Source organism: Saccopteryx bilineata, chromosome 2, assembly GCF_036850765.1.
Source record: "Saccopteryx bilineata isolate mSacBil1 chromosome 2, mSacBil1_pri_phased_curated, whole genome shotgun sequence".
NCBI classification, from domain to species: Eukaryota; Metazoa; Chordata; class Mammalia; order Chiroptera; family Emballonuridae; genus Saccopteryx; species Saccopteryx bilineata.
In genome coordinates this window covers 265,378,715-265,395,280 of record NC_089491.1, presented here as the reverse complement: position 1 = coordinate 265,395,280, position 16,566 = coordinate 265,378,715, and the positions used below count along the sequence as shown (strand labels likewise).

General features: G+C 45.0%; 1 protein-coding gene across 2 annotated transcripts in view; it reads right to left on the bottom strand.

Annotated features, from left to right (window-relative positions):
* Positions 1 to 2,196: 2,196 nt before the first annotated feature.
* Positions 2,197 to 16,566, bottom strand: part of VSIG10 (V-set and immunoglobulin domain containing 10) — a 35,799-nt gene continuing 21,429 nt past the window's right edge. For both annotated transcript variants that reach the window (XM_066260474.1, XM_066260473.1), the window contains 5 exons: positions 11,144 to 11,437; positions 8,552 to 8,662; positions 8,237 to 8,252; positions 6,181 to 6,407; positions 2,197 to 5,046 (listed from right to left, as the gene is read on the bottom strand). In XM_066260474.1, coding sequence (XP_066116571.1) covers positions 4,991 to 5,046; positions 6,181 to 6,407; positions 8,237 to 8,252; positions 8,552 to 8,662; positions 11,144 to 11,437 — 704 coding nt within the window. In that variant the 3' untranslated portion in view covers positions 2,197 to 4,990. The remainder of the gene's footprint in view (positions 5,047 to 6,180; positions 6,408 to 8,236; positions 8,253 to 8,551; positions 8,663 to 11,143; positions 11,438 to 16,566) is intronic.

The following is a 16,566-nucleotide window of genomic DNA, read 5'->3' as shown; positions in this document are numbered from 1 at the left end:
GCGCGGGGGGCGGGGCGCGGGCGGGATGGGACCGTGTGGTGGGGGGAGCGGGGCTGAGGGCGAGGCGGGGAGGGGGAAAGGGCTGAGGGGAGCCGGCTGGGAGAGATCTGGGAGGAGAGGAAACGGAGGGGGAGAGCGGCGCTGAGGGGAAACCAGGGGCGGTGCGGGGAGAGCGGGCCTGAGAGGAAAACCGGGGGTGGCGGAGCTGAGAGAAAAACGGAAGGGGGAGAGCGGACCTGAGGGAAAACCAGGAGGGGGGTGGGGGGGAGCGGGGCTGAGGGAAACCAGGGGCGTTTGGGGAAGAGCCAACTTGAGAGGAAAACCGGGGGGGGGGGGATGTGAGGGAGCAGGGCTGAAGGGAAACTAGGGGTAGTGGGGGGGTGGAGACGGACTGAGGAGAAAACTGAGGGGGGAGAGCGGACCTGAGGGAAAACCAGGGTTGGGGGAAGCGAGGCTGCGGGGAAAACGTGGAGGGAGCTCAGGTGAACGTTTACGCGGGGGAGACGGAGCGGGAAGGGCGAGAGGGATGAGGGAGGGAAGGAACGGAGCTGACGGGAAGCGGGGTGGGAAAGAACGAGGGTCGGGTAATACCGGGGCGGGGCGGGGCGGTGGGGGGAACAGGAGAGAAAGATAAATGGGGAATGCGGCCGGCCGGGAGCAGGGCTGAGGGGAGTGCCGGGGGATTTGGGGCCGGGTGAAGTCCGGAGCGGGGTGGGAACCAGTAAAAACCGAGGGGGGAGCGAGTAGGAAGGAGACTAATTTAAAAAAAAAAAAAAAAAAAAAACCTGAAGACACCAGGGGTCAGGGGAATTGAGACAAAAAGCGAGGACGGGGGAGAGAACTGGGGGAGGAAGTCCGGGAACATCCTAGCAGTGAGCGTGGGAAAGGGCTTACTAATGAGGCTGGAGAAGCAAATTGGAGCCCTGGGGAGGTCAGGGTCTCAGAGGTTCAAGGGAGCCCAGTTGGGGAGACCCACACGGGAGCTGGGGGTGAAGATGGGGATCAGAGAAGGGGTAAGCCAGGTCATTTTTAAAAAATGGGAACCAGAGTAGTTTTTTAAAAAGTTTTATTTATTGGTTGTAGGGAAAGAGGAAGGGAAAGTCAAACTATTGTGTGTGAATGAAAATTTCTTTTAAAAAAACCCTGAAACCTGAAAAAGAAGAGCTCAGTGGTAAATGGAGGAAATGAGCATGTCAAGGTTAAAATGGGTGGTGAGAAAGGGGCAGCTAGCCAGAGCAAAATGGGCATGGAAAAATGGTGGGTGAGGGTCAGGACATGTAAAAGGGGATAAAAGTGGGTGTGAGGAATGTTGAGGCCACTGGAGGACCAGGAAAGAGGTCCTGTGGACAGGAGGGGACAGAAGTGAAAACAGACTGAGGGTGCAGAACACAGGCTTGGGGTAGACACACATGCCACATTAAAATGGAGGCACTGGGTGAAAAAACGTGGGAAACAGATGAAGGTAGGAAACATGGCTTTGTTTGGAAAGGAAGCACATTTAAAATGGTAGGCTTTGCCCTGGCTCAGTTGGTTAAAGCATCCTCCCAATACATCAGGGTTGTGAGTTTGATCCCTGGTCAGGGCACATACAAGAATCAACCAATGAATGCATAACAAGTGGAATAACAAATCAATGTTTCTCTCTCTAAAATAAAAACAGGACATCTTTGCTAAAGAGCCACGTATTTTAGAATTAAATAAAAAAAAAAAGGTGGGGGGGGCAGGAATTTCTTAAGTGGAAGGGCCTAGAGCAGGAAAAGGGGGAGGATTTGGGCAACCTCCCAAATGGGTGGGATGAGACCTTTGTGGGGACTGCAATCAGCTGGACCCTGCCACAATCTCCAAAGCCACCAACAAGGACAAGGATGGGAAGGCTGATATAAATTCTCGTCAGAGAGTTCATCAGTTTTGCGTTCTCCATGGTGACTTCTAGACCTTCAGAAAGCCTATAATCTGAGCAAAAAGAGGCATATGCAGGAATCAAAAATGGAAGAACAGTTTTCTCGAGGAAATTTAAAAAGCTGGTGTCTCAGGTATAAGAGGGTGGGCAGTAGCTACAAGCCATGGAAAAGAATAAAATGCCAACAAGGACAACATTGTTACCAATGGTGAGAAAGCTAGTAAAAAATTGGGAGCAGTAAACCATTTCCCCAAATCTTTGTTTACTAATCAAGACTCAGTCAAGCTCACTAAAGCTTTTATTTAAAAATAACTTTATTCCATAATTTTTAATCCATTATTATAACCTCAGAATGAATTTCTCCCAACCCACCTTCCCCACACCAAATATTAAAATGTAAAGAATATAGAGGATCTGCATATTCTTTGTGTCAGATCCTGGCCAGCCCCAAGGTAAGAAATACCAGTTCAGTTGGCACTTATTGCATCATCATAACTTTTATTCAGCAAGGTTGATTTTTTCAAGGTTTCAGTGCATGGGTTATGGAAATTTCCCATCACGTGTTTTCCTGCTGCAGTAATAGGGCCTGTTATGTGCTTGTGAGAATTGGAGCTAATATCAATGCCACAAGGTTGCAGGAGCCCTTTCTTCAACATCCACCAGGTTTTGAGAAAAATGTCAGTTGTGAGAGCCCTGAAATATTTATCTTCGGGCTCTGATAAGGAGAGCTGGCCTCTGAGTTCACAATACATTCAGATAAGAAGGTATGTAAAGCATTTTGTAACAACTTGGACTTTGCTACACAAAGTCTGTAACCAGTTATCAACATGCTTGCAGGTTTGGGGATGGCACATCTTAAAAGCAAAAAAGCCCTAATTTTAAAAAAATCCTTAGAATTTGAAGACCCTCAGGACCTGGGTTCTTCACTAACTCAGCTATATTAAAGTATATACACAGGGCTCAGATATAAGTGACAGTAGTCACAGCTCCACTAGTCAAGGGTTTGTAGTGTTTGGCACCAAGACCCTGAAGCTCCCATTTGCTAGTAGAAAACTCGGCCTCAAAGATTTTTCACCTATCAGGCGTATGTTGAGAGAAGAGGAAATTGCAGAAACCTCTCCATGATCTTGGAAATCATCCTGTTTCCAGCTAGGGAATTTTTTTCCTACAATTTTTCTTCTTCTTTTTTTTTAATATTGTTGCCTCTGCATAGTAGATGCTTAGATTCAGGAATGGAATTCATCGAAGACTCTAAAGGAGAGACTAGCTAAGTGTTTGGTAATTTTAGAAGCAACCTGTCCAGGTATCCTGTTCTGTAGATGACAATAACTTAGACTGGTTACAGTGGTAACATGCACGCGGTACCATGCAGCAAAAGACCCAGTCCAACACGATACTGCAGTTCACAGCTATTCCTGAGGGGTACAAATTTGCAGCCAGATCCTGAGCTCCCAGTGTTCTGAGTCAGGGACAAGACTCACTTCTAGTGATGTGCTCAGTTTAATCCCTTTGTTCAAGAAAACAGACCGCCCGCCCCCCGCCCCAAGTACACCTGCAGGGTAACCCTGCAGATAGCCAGTGTCTCATTTTAGGAGTCCCAGTCCCTGCTATTTGAAAAGGGAAATTCTCCTTTAAGCCCTACGTCTTGCCCATCAGAATAGAATGTGCAACATTAAAGAATGCAAATTCAAGTCAGATTTTTATGCTTAGCACACACCTTTTGCACCTTTATAAAGTCCCTGACATTTAAAAGAAATTTGAATGAAATCGGGGAAAATATCTCTAAACTGTACAGGTTCTACTGGAAGCATCAGCAGCTTAAACTCATCATGTTATTTTCATTCAAAATGTAGCATGATTGATCAGTGGATCCTCATAAAATCCTAAAGAGAGGAAGGAAACAAGTTTTTCCATTCCCATTTCAGGGATCGAGAAATCGAGGCCAGAGGAACTGGTCTGTGCAAGGACACTTCTCACCAGATGCTCCCTTACAAAACATTTCTCCTACCTTCTTTCAAAGTCACAGGAGACAGGAAGATGGGGAAAAGCTGAAAGCTAATAGTGTCACATATAAGAGGCTTTTGTATAAATATGAAGCTTTGCAAAATGTGAGGTTCTAATGGAAGGCACTTTCTCTTATGGGCCCCTACTGCTTTTGAAAAGAATTGTATTTCCAGGGAAGCAAAGATCATCAGGAAAGCTCTGAGAGTGCCCTCGTATAAAACAATTCTACAAAGACGAATAAAGGGCCCATGCAGCTCAAAAGTTAACCTTTTTTTCTCCCACTAGGGAAGGCAAAGAAGATAACGAACATCTATTGAGCACCTCCTAGGCACTTTCACATCCCAAAATCCTCACCATAATCCTGTAAGGTAGGTACGGTTTCACCTCTTTTAAAGATGAGGAAATTGAGGCCCAGGGGAGAGGTAAAGCAACCTTCCCAAACCCATGAAACTAGGAGCAGGGTCCAGATTCAAGCCTGGATGGTTCTGACTCCCAAAGTCTGAACCACACTGCCTCCCTCTGACTAGCATCAGTAGCTGGCACCTCCTCACCTTTTCCAGTGAGCTGACATTTTACCTGGTTCCTTGTCTCACCTGGGCAGCGATAAAGGAAGTATATCACCCCACACTATACCCTTATGTACTGAGGTAAGCTGGTGACAGACCTCTAATAGTCACAAAGGGCACTGAGGCCAAGTGCCTCCTCCCACTCCTGCTGCCCCCAAATCAGCATCAGTCAACCTGGATAAAGCCAGGAGTCACAGCAAAAATGGCACCTCAGATGCCAAATGCAGCTTTCTCTGCCTCACTGCCTGTCCCCAAAGCTTTTTATCATTAAGAAACGTTACAGCAAATCGAACCAATTTTTTTAAAAATCGGAAGGAAAGATGAATGTGTATGTGTGCGTGTGTGCGTGTGTGCGTGTGTGTGTGTGTGTGTGTGTGTGTGTGTGTGTGTTTTTGCTGAGAGTCCCAAACCGTTTTAAGTTCTCAGACAGGGGTGCAAGTCAAGTAAAAGCAAAATGAAAAGCTCATCAGTGGAGCTTTCTAAGCTCTTCAGACGGGATCATGAAGGACCACTGTCTTCTTCAAACTGGCCTGTCTTCTTCTTGAATGATGTCGCTCTGCTGCTCACTGCTGTCATCTGTAAGGGAGGGAAAAATAGATCTGATTCTGAGTGATTTCAGGAAAGGTGACCCTCTTTCCATCAGTGTTCAATCATCCTGAATTCTAGTCCTTTTACTAGTTAAGCCTCAGAATCGGATTTCGTGGAGGAGCAGGCAAGACAGGGGTATGTTCCCTTTTCACCTGTTCTGTCCACTTAAAATCCTCTAGACATGCTTGACACTGTCCACCCTTCCCACTTTTGGCTCATACCATTACCCTCACCTGCACCGCCCTCTCTCCTCGCTTATTCAAACATGACTGTCCTCAAAAACATGTCTCATCTCCACTTACTCCATTAAGCTTCTCCTGACCAATGTGCCCCCCAGAGCTCTCATCTTTCTCTTGAGGTCCTGTATTTTTTTTTTTTTTAGTTCAATGAGAGAAGGAGGGGAGGCAGAGAGACAGACTCTCGCATGCGCCCGGACTGGGATCCATCTGGCAAGGCCACTAGGGGGTGATGTACTGCCCATCTGGGGCATTGCTTTGTTACTCAGTAAATGAGCTCTTTTTAGCGCCTGAGGCAGCAGCCATGGGTGCCATCCTCAGCACCCAGGGCCAACTCACTCCAATTAAGCCATGGCTGCAGGATGGGAAGAAAGAGAGAAAGGGAGAGAGAGAGAGAGAGAAAAGCGAGGGAGGGAGGGATGGAGAGAAAACGGGCACTTCTTCTGTGTGCCTAGGACATCCACATGCTGGGCCAACACTCTATCACTGAGCCAACCGGCCAGGGCCTTGTAATTTTTTAACATATCATTCCTCTGACAATTCATCAATTTCCTCCTTGCAACAGCTCTTCTACTGAGTGTAGGTGAAATCTAGCCGCTGTTATCATTTTTCCCACTAACTGGTCTCATAAAGCTCCCTACCTGCAGACATTACTGGGCTTCCTCTTCCTATACACCAATGCTAACACCACACCTTTCCCAGAGCAGGCCCTTGGTAAATGTTTGTCAATTTAATTGTTGTGTTGGTAGTGGATAGCAGATTCTCAGGTTCCAGATTAAACTTTAACTATCTTTCCCAGCCTTTTAAAAAAAAGAACCGCTTAGAGATTTCTAACTGGGAAGCTTAGCACACCTAGCAGGAATGCTTTTACAGAAAGAGAGCTCACCTTGCAGAGCCTGGAGTCCATTGGCCATCCAGTCTATGTTCCCATTCACCAGTGCGGTCACTCTATGGATGTGGCCATGCTTTCGAATTTCTTTTGGCAAATCCTCCCTCTCCTGTGCTTCTTCCTCATCCTCTTCTTCCTCCTCCTCTTCTACAGCATCTTCTTCTTCCTCCTCCACTTCTTCTTCCTCATCCACCAAAACCATGACGTCGCCCATGTCTTGTCCCCTAATTACCAAAGGGGAATAAATCATCAGGAAGACGCACTGATGTTTTCCAACATCAGCCCTCACTGATAATAGGAAACACCAGATTCTTGGCAACCCCTTTGTTAACATGGAAAATTCTTCCCGCATTCAATTTGCTTAAGTCACAAGACAACTGACAGTGGGATTGTAATCTCTCAAAGAGATACAGCCCCAGATTGCAACAGATAATCTTATCTTGTTCTGGGTGCGTTTTATTATTCTCCCTTGCTCCTCAGGAAGGTGATCTCATTGTCCCAGGCACCTAACGTTTTAGTTCCCTCGTAACATGTACACAAATGCTCTGTTCCTTTCCTGAACTGCCCTGATTTCTGCTCCACTCACTGAAATTTCTCCTTCTTCTCCTCGGTATTTAAGGCCCCGATAAAGTCCTCTCTTCCCCCCTAAAGTTCTTAACTACCATTGCATTTGGAGTTCATGCCCAGTCTAGCATTTAATTGCTCTTAGTTTATTGCTGGTTTTGCCTACCCAGTCAGACTATACATACATACTTACCTACCTTCCTTCCTTCCTTCCTTCCTTCCCTTCCCTTCCCTTCCCTTCCTTTCCTCCCTCTCTCTCTTTCTTTTTTCTTTCTAAAGAGAGAGGAAGCAGAAAAGGGGAGAGAGAGAGAGAGAGAGAGAGAGAAGCATCAACTCATTCTGCTTAGTTGTGCACCACTGATTGCTTCTCATACGTGCCCTGCCCAGATTCGGCGACCTCACAGTCAAGCCAGCACTCTCAGAAATGAGCTGGCGATCCCAACTGGTAACCTTGCTCTGGGACAATGCTCTATCCACTGCGCCACTGGCCAGGGCACAGACTGTCCACTTCTTAAGGAGAGAAGAACATATGCCACAGGCCAGCATTACTTTCTCGTTTCGTCCTCACAGTCTCCCTTCTGGGAAACATGAGGAGACCGAGGCTGAGAGAAGGTCAGGGACTTCCTGTGAGCACAGGACTTGGCAATGGCAATGACCTGAACCTAGGTCCACTAATTCCAAAGCCTTTCCCAGGACGTCTCACGCTGCCTCCTATGAGAAATCAACACCTGAGAAACGACAGCCAGACCCGCTGGGAGAATGGCCCTCAAACCCACCAGGCAGAGGAAACACTGTTCCTAGGAAGAAAAAGTCCCAAAACAATAATACCTCCTCGTTATGAATGGTGGTCTGAGAACAATAATATCCTGTGGTATTAATGGATAAAGAGAAACAAAGAGAAGAGTTCTTTGGCTCCACCCAGAATCTCCTTAGGGAGTAAGACACACAAGTTCCTTCCATTTAGTTACTTTGTCCCTATCGGTGTTTCCTTCTGGGAGGGGCTTCATGGCATGCTCGGACTAGTCCTCCCAAACACGCTGAAACACTGACTTATTCTTCCTTTTAGAAAATCAGGTAAAAATCAGTGCATGAATAACTGGGCTCAGTCTGTACACACTGTCCTTATGCCTCAGTGACCGCCCAGCACGGGGCCCCACCCTGAGGCCAAGCATTGTAAAAAGAACACAGACTTTGGAATCAGTCAGAGGAGGGCTGAATGCAAGCCCTGCCACTTACTTCCTGCATGAGATTGCAGAAACTACTGTACTTGGCTGAGCTTCTGTCTCCCTGTCTTGCAAGTGGAGATGCCACCTCCACCCTGAAGAGTTCATGAGTTTACAGCAATGCCTACGGAAGCCCCCCAACCAGTGTGGGCACATGGTGGGTCCTCAGAGGTCGCTGCTATACTTGTTTGTAGGAAAGGAAACAAGACAGCAGTGGAGGCATGTCATGGAAAGGGGCGCTAGACGTGAGTCTAGGGAACACTCACCTGATAGTGTTTCCTACTACAGGGAGAAAGGAGAAAACATTAGTATCAGATAACATCCACTTCAGCCTCACAAAAGTTCTTAACCAGTCTAATATCTACAAAAGAGAAAGGACCATGAGAAAACGGACCCAACAGGAGAGGTGACGGGGCAGGTCTGGAATGGTACTTAGGGGGCTTTGTTATTACCTATCCGGCCCTAGGGAAGAGGCCCACAGAACGGGACTTCCGGTGGGGAGCATGGCAGGGGCCTCCTTCCCCCAACCCATCCTTTCAAAAATCCTGAAGGAGAAGCAAAAGGGCCCAAGAAGTCCTTACATTTCCAGCAGAAGACAGGGCTGTAATAGAACATAAGCCCTGAGATAATGGCCAGTCCCAGCAGAAGGAGGCTCACGACAGTTCCCACAATTCCCACGATGTTTAAAGGTTCTGCAAAAAAGACAAATCACACACTGTTAACTCTTCCACCTGACACACATGCAGCAAGGAGAGGAATATCTCCCCTCTTCTGAGAGCGACGCCTCCCCTCCTCTGCCTGAGTCCTAGTCTTCTTTTGGTTTCATGATGTTGGCCACGGCATATGACCTGTCTGTAAATCAGGATAAATATCCTCCTTTCCTTAGCTCAGAAAGCTTGTGGGAATCAAGGAAAGTAGGTAATATAAAAAAAAAAACCACAACATTGTAAAGTTTAAGTCTCTGTGTGTCTACCACATATCAAGACTATTTATCAGGCCATGGTAATTAAGAGTGTGAGTTACTGGTGCCACAATAAACAGTGATCAATGGAACGGAATAGAGAATCCAGTAACAAGCCCACACATGAAAGGAAACTTGATATATGACAGATTAGTGAGTGAAAAAAAGAACTATTTGAGAAATGGTGCTGGAATAAATGGTTATGCAAATTGGGGGGAGGAAGAGAAAAACTTAATCTTGACCTTGCACCATTCACAAGAACCAGCTCTAGATGGATTAAAGATTTCATTTGTGAGAGGTAAAACATTGAATATATTTGTGACTGTGGGACAGTTAAGGATTTTTAAGACAAAAATTGCTAATGACTTAAGAAGAAATTTATAAAATCAACTACATTAAAGTAAGAATGTTTGCTAATAAAAGGATAAAGAAAGTGAAAAGATAAACAAGGAACTGAAAGAAGATATTTGTAACATAAAACTGACAAGGAATTAGTACGCAGAATTTCTAAAGAACACCTACACAAGAAAGGGTAAGACATCAAAAGATACAAATATGTATGAATTTCACAGAAGAAAGAACACCAAGAGCAAATAAACATGAAATAATGCTCAACCTTCTGAGTAATCAGAGAAATTCAAATTAGAACCACAGTGAGGTTACATTTTTACACCTACTTGATGGACAAAAATTATAGTCTGCCAGTGAAAGTGTGGAACAATGACACTCTTATATACTGCTGTTACAAATGGAAACAGGTATAATCACTTTGTTAAGATAAGTTGGTTATCCCATAAGGATAAAAATGCACCAACCTATAATCCTTCATTTCTACCCCTAGAGAAATATTGTCCAGTGGGACACAGTGTATAATGTACACACAGGATTTGGGTAAAGTATTTCCATAACAACACTTTGTTTATCCAAATAAATAAATAAATAAAAATCAGGCCCTGGCTGGTTGGCTCAGTAGTAGAGCGTTGTCCTGGTGTGTGAAGTCCTGGGTTTGATTCCTGGTCAGAGCACACAGGAGAAGTGACCATCTGCTTCTCCACCACTCCTCCCTACCCTTTTTTTCTCTTTTCTCCTCCCACAGCCATGGCTCAAATGGTTCAAGCAAGTTGGCCCCAGGTGCTGAGGATGGCTCCATGGCCTCGCCTCAAGTGCTGAAATAGCTCGGTTGCTGAGCAATGGAGCAGCAGCCCCAGATGGGCAGAGTATTGTCCTGTAGGGGGCTTGCCAGGTGGATCCCGGTCAGGGCACATGCAGGAGTCTATCTCTCTGCCTCCCTGTCTCCCAACCTGTCACTTAAAAAATAAAAATCAACACAAACATCCATCAGCAGGAAAATCAGTAACTTAGTTATGTTAATAGCACAAATGGGTGGGAAGTTACACAGTGGTGAAGAGATACAAAGCATAATACACACATCTACATGAATAAATCCAAGAAACAAAATGTGGAGTGAAAAAACTGCAAGTCCCAAAAGATGTTTGTATGGTACCCATTTCTTAAAACTCAAAAATAAAAATAAGCAACATATTATTTAGAAGTGTGTACATGTGTAGCAAAATTTTTTCTTACCCATGAAAATTCAGAATAGTATTTAGCTTTAGGAGGATGGGATGAGCCTAACAAGGGGCCTACAGCTAGGGCTACAAGATAAAATATAGGATACCTAGTTCAGTCTGGATTTTGATAAACAACAAGTACTTTTTTAGAATTAAGTATGCCTTGTGCAATATCTGGGACATATTTATACTACTTAAAAAACTATTCTTTGTTTTTCTGAAATGCAAATTTAAGTGGGGTATCCCGTTTTATTAGTTTTGGTGTTGTTTTCTAAATCTGGCCATAATACCTACAGGTAACTTGAGTAATGTTGGCACTGGTCTGTATCTTAAGCAGGATGTAGTGTTCATTTTGCCATTATACTTCATAACTTACACTGTGTATTTTTTATTTTTGTATATTTCATATTGATATGTATTTTCATCTACAGATATAATTTTTGGTATATAACAGGTACTAAATAATTTTTAGGATGGACACTAATCGGTCCCTTCCCTCATGTCAAGCCACAAGCAAGTCGATATGCTTTCTCCAGATGACAGTGACCCACGTGCAGGGAAAGCACCACACTGTCCCATGCTGGTGCCAGATCCCCTCTAGCTCTTAAACCTTTTCATTTGGGGCCACCTCTCTCACTCACCTTTCACACTCAGCCAGATGTCCACCTCTCTCACCCCCACAGGATTCTCAGCCCGGCAGACGTAGTAGCCCTCATCCAGGTCCTGGGAACAGTTATGGATGGTCAGGGTGGAGCTCTGGCCATTCTGGGTGATGAGGTAGTGGCTGTTGGGCTGGATGACCACTTCAGGCTGGGTGAGGTTCCTCAGCCACAGGACCCTGGCAGAGGGGTAGGCTCCAGACACTTGGCACGTGAGTGTCACGTTGCCCCCCACGAAGCAAGTCCTCATGGGCTCAGAGAGAAGGGAAGGGCTCCCTGGTGATCAGAAGAAGGTAAAGAAAGACAAATTCTGTTTAAGAAGATTCCAGTCATGGCCTGAGATTTTCAAGAATATTATTTCTTTCCTAATGAAGCAACTCCAGGAATTTCTGTACCAGACCTGGTCTTATATAACACAAGCTAGCATTTATTGAGCACTCACCATGGGCTAGGCATTGTTATAAATATCTTCCCAATCCATTCTCACAACAACCCTGGCATTATTTCCATTTTGCATATGAGGAAACCGAGGCACAGAGGAAGTTAAGGAATTTGTTCAAAGTCATACAACTAAATAAGTGATATAGCTGGGATTTAGGGTGACCAACTGTCCTGGTTTGCAGAGACTGAGGGGGTTCCAGGGACATAGGGCTTTCAGTACTAAAACAGGAAAAGTCTTGGGCAAACCAGGATGAGTGGTTACCCTATGTAAGATTGCCACCCAAATGGTCAGACATTTGTAGACCACATTCCTAACTTCTATGCTACTGGCTTCTATGTGTAATACCATATTGATCATTTTTTAAAGATGGGCATACAGCCTGACAAGGATGTTCAAGGGGACAATAAGACAGCTGTATTAGTTTCCTATTGCTGCTGTAACAAATTGCTACAAACTTAGTGGCTTAAAACAACAATAGAAATTTATCCTTTTATAGTTTTGGAAGTCAGAAGTCCAAATTATCTTATTGGGCCAAAATCAAGATATTGGCAAAGTGGGTTCCTTCTGGAAGCTCTAGGAGAGAATCCATTTCCTTGCTTTTTCAAGGCACCTGCATTCCTTGGCTTGTGGCCCCTTCTTTGTATCATTCCAACCTTTGCAACTGTTGTCACATAACCTACTACAAATATTGATTGACTTACAACCTATGCAACTTACGACCATTTGACTTTACGACCACAATCACTAGCCACAACTGCTCCGCGTCTGGTAGCGCAAGCGTTGCCTAGCTGGGCGTATGACAGTGAGGACCAGTCTTCCGGCAGCACTACCATCTCTGCGGGCACTATTTCAACTGTTATCCCAAACTCAGTTCAACAATTTGTTTTGTGTCTTGGATATTTTTCATCAAACCTTTCTCAAGATGTCTACCAAGAGGAAATTGTCTTTGCAAATATTAAACCAGTTGTACTGGTAATGCAGTGTTTTACTTAAACCTGACAAATGTAAAAATAAGAAACAAAATGGTGTAGAGATGATACAAATGGCATAAAATGAACAAAGAAAATTATGATATATAACAATAATGAAAGAAAATTATGATAAAATATGACTTAAAGATTTTTATAACATCATTTCACAGTACTATACAAATAGCCTACTCAACTTATGACCAAATCGTGTTACAACCGGTCAGAACCAATTGTGGTCGTAAGTTGAGCACTAGCTGTACTGAGTTTGAACCTCCAGCCTCCCTTTTATAAGGACTCTTGTGATGATATTCCACTGGGCCCAGCCAGACAATCAAGGATAATCTCTTCATCTTAAAACTCTTAATCACATCTGCAAGGTCCCTTTTGCCACAGAAGGTAACATACACACACACACACACATATATATATATATATACACACACACACACACATATATATATGTGTATATATATATATACACACACAGGTTCTACGAATTAGGAAATATACATCCTTGGGAGGGAACCATTATTCTGCCTATCATAGTTCTGTTCTAGAAATGCATAGGGTGTCCCTGTGGCCTTGAGGTCTGATTGAGCAGGACATGAGGAGATAAACCGTCGAACATAGTGACCCACTTGTTTTCTTTGCACAAAAAAACTTTTCCCAATATGCCCGCCCCTCCTGTGAAGGGTAACATCTTGGGGGCCATTAAAATCCTATTTTCGGCAGCTGAGGGATACCGAGTGGCATGTTGGAGTCCCGCCCGGGGGATAGTGAAACTACACACTTCCCCTTGGCAGTTGTTACAGGAATCTAGGGTTTCATGGCTGGTGTCCTGAGAAGAGGGAAGAGGGACAGGGTTGCAGGGGTGGGGGTGGAACAGACCAAAAGCCCCTCTCTCTAGGTCGGATCAACAAAAGAGAATCCCCCAAACCCAGGTTTGCTCAGGACACCCACGTGTTGCCCCTCTTCTTGGATCTAGCATCAGGTACTCCCCCTCACACCATGTTGCTAAACTACACCTTCCTCTATCTTGTGGCTAACCCGAAATTTCCTTTGGGGTCACAAAGCCAGCAGCGACAAGCCTCAGCCCATTTGTATTTTGCAGCCTCCAAACTAAAGTTTGAGAAATGGCCCCTCATTGTTTATTAAAAGCAATATAGCCAGCCCCTCCCACAGCCCCCAAACTAAGATCATGTACATAAATACACTTTGGATGAATACAGCATTCACCTCTCAACAAGCTGGGTCACCCATCCAGCTGGTGTAGCACCTATACATTCAAAGAGTTTTTCTGCTCAAGAAGATGCTGTATGCAAGGGTCGGTCAGAGTTTGGGGTGGTGGTGGTGGGGGGTAATGCAGAGCCCTCAGAGATCTACACGAGATGGACTGCACACCAAGTCCTGGACGTACTGGGCTGGCTAGTGCTGCGGCTTATCACAAATTGAGTTGGTTTGTTCAGTTTAGGGGTCCATTTGCCATTTAACAAGAGACCTGAGCAGAAGAAATCCCCCAAAGTATCGCTTTTCATCACTTTGGGGGCCACACTGCTCTGCACCCCTAAGTTAGACACTGACATCAGTTTTCAATGACTTAACAGTTCTCCCAGGTGAAATAGTGATCCAGAGACCCCCTCCGCCCCCAAGAGCCTTGTTACTCTAAGTGTGACATGTGGACCAGCAGCATCAGCACTTCCTAGGAGCTTGTTAGAAATGCTGAGTCTCAGGCTCACCTCAAACCTAGAAAGTCAGAGTATGTATATTCACAAGTCACCAGACCCCCAGGTGACCTGTATGCACATCAAGGCTTGAGAAGCATGCCCATGAGGAAACAGGAGAAAACTAGACAATGTCAGAGTCGAGAAGGTTCTAGATGCTTGCGCCTGCTTCCTCGGCTCCTGATATTAAGAATACTTCCCGTCTGCTCCCTTTCTCCAGAAACATCTCCTAAGCCTGAGCATATATATACAGGGAGGGGCAAAAGTAAGTTTCCAGTTGTTCATATGGAAAATAATGCAATAATTAATAAATAATAATACAAGAATAAACGGTTTCAGGTACTCACGACTGGAAACTTTCTTTTACCCAACCCTGCATAGAGTTTCAAATTACCAGCCAAGTCTTAGAGGCTACAGGAATGATGGCTTAGGCAAAATCTGCAAATGCAATTGGAAGGGGAGGAGAAAAATAACACAAAACCTGTCAGCAGCCTCTGCCATTTCCACCTTCTTAGCATCAGTCCGCCATATAGTCACTTTCTGGGGCTTACTACCCATAATGCACTTCAGGAGTCATCACCGTAGACCATTCTGAAAGTGTCTGGTCCTTCCCAGTTGCACAAGTCAGGAAAAGCCCATTGCCTCTATTTCTCCTCCATAAAATGGGGCATAGTGAGTTGAGTAGAATCCTCCCAAATTCACATCAACCTGGAACCCCAGATTGTGACCTTAACTGGAAATAGAGCCTTCACAAATGTAATGAGTTAGTTAAGAATCTCAAGATGAAGGCATCCTGGATTTAGGGTAGGCCTAAATTCAATGACTGGTTGTTTTACAAGAGGCAAGGACACAGAGACACAGACACAGAGGAGAACACCACACATAGACAGGCAGAGATCGGAGTGATGCAGCCACAAGCCAAGGAATGCTAGAACTATCAGAAACTGGAAGAGGCAAGGAACAATGCTCCCTCGGAGCCTACGATGGAAGCATGGCCCTGCTGACACCTTGATTTCAGACTTCTGGCCTCCGGAACTGTGATAAAATAAATTTGTTGTTTTAAGCCTCCCAGTCTGTGGTACTTTGTTACGGCAGCCCCAGAAAATGAATCCAAGCAGTAATGTGTGCATTTGGCTTATAAGGTGGTTGCGAGGACTAAGCATGGTCTGTGCGGAGAACACTGATTTAGCACAGCACCTAGCCCACAGTTTGCACTCGATAATGTTTATGTCACGAATACTGTGATGTTGCCATTTCCCTGATTCACACTGGTCAGACTTCTCACTCCATTTTAAGTCCTTGAGAGGCGATGATTCTGTATCCCTCTACAGTACCTGGCACCTTGCTGAGAACCTAACTCCTACACAAAACGATGAGTTGGACTAGGAGTGGAAGGAGATCCCAAATGAGGCAGTGGTCCCCAGGGAAGCAAGGGCTCCGTGGTCAGACCAACCTGAGCTAAGTGAGGGCTCATTCATTTACAGGCTGGGTGATCTTGGGTAAGTTAGTGCACACAATGTCATCATTTGCCACTTAGGAGTCATCCTGACTAATTTGCAGGCTATTTTAAGGGTTGCAAATAACATGTTAAGAATCAGGAAACAGGAAAAGACCTGCTGAGCACAGAAACCTAAAAGAATAAGACTGACTGAGGCGACCCATTCATAATCAGAAACCGCTCATCGCTAACAGAAAAGCCACAAAGTACTTTAGGAGCAAAATATACCAGAAAAATATCTTTTGACAAACATCCATGTCAAAATTAACTAACAAAGGTAATATAGAGTTCTCATATGGGATAATAACAAAACATGAACAACCCAATAGAAAAACAGGCAAAATGTCAACAGATAATTCACAGACGATATGTAGGGAGGCAATAAACATGAACTCTACCAACCCAGACAGTGATCAAACAAATCCAAATTAAATCAATAATGCCATATCTTAACTAGCAAATAGGAAAAGTCTAAAAAATTCATGACAGCACTAATGTCAGGAGGAATGCTGGGAAATGAGCGCTCTCATACTCTTTCTTTTTTTTTTTTTTTTTTTTTTTGTATTTTTCTGAAGCTGGAAGCAGGGAGAGACAGTCAGACAGACTCCGCATGCGCCCGACCAGGATCCACCCAGCACGCCCACCAGGGGCGAAGCTCTGCCCACCAGGGGGCGATGCTCTGCCCCTCCGGGGCGTCGCTCTGCCGCAACCAGAGCCACTCTAGCACCTGGGGCAGAGGCCAAGGAGCCATCCCCAGCGCCCGGGCCATCCTT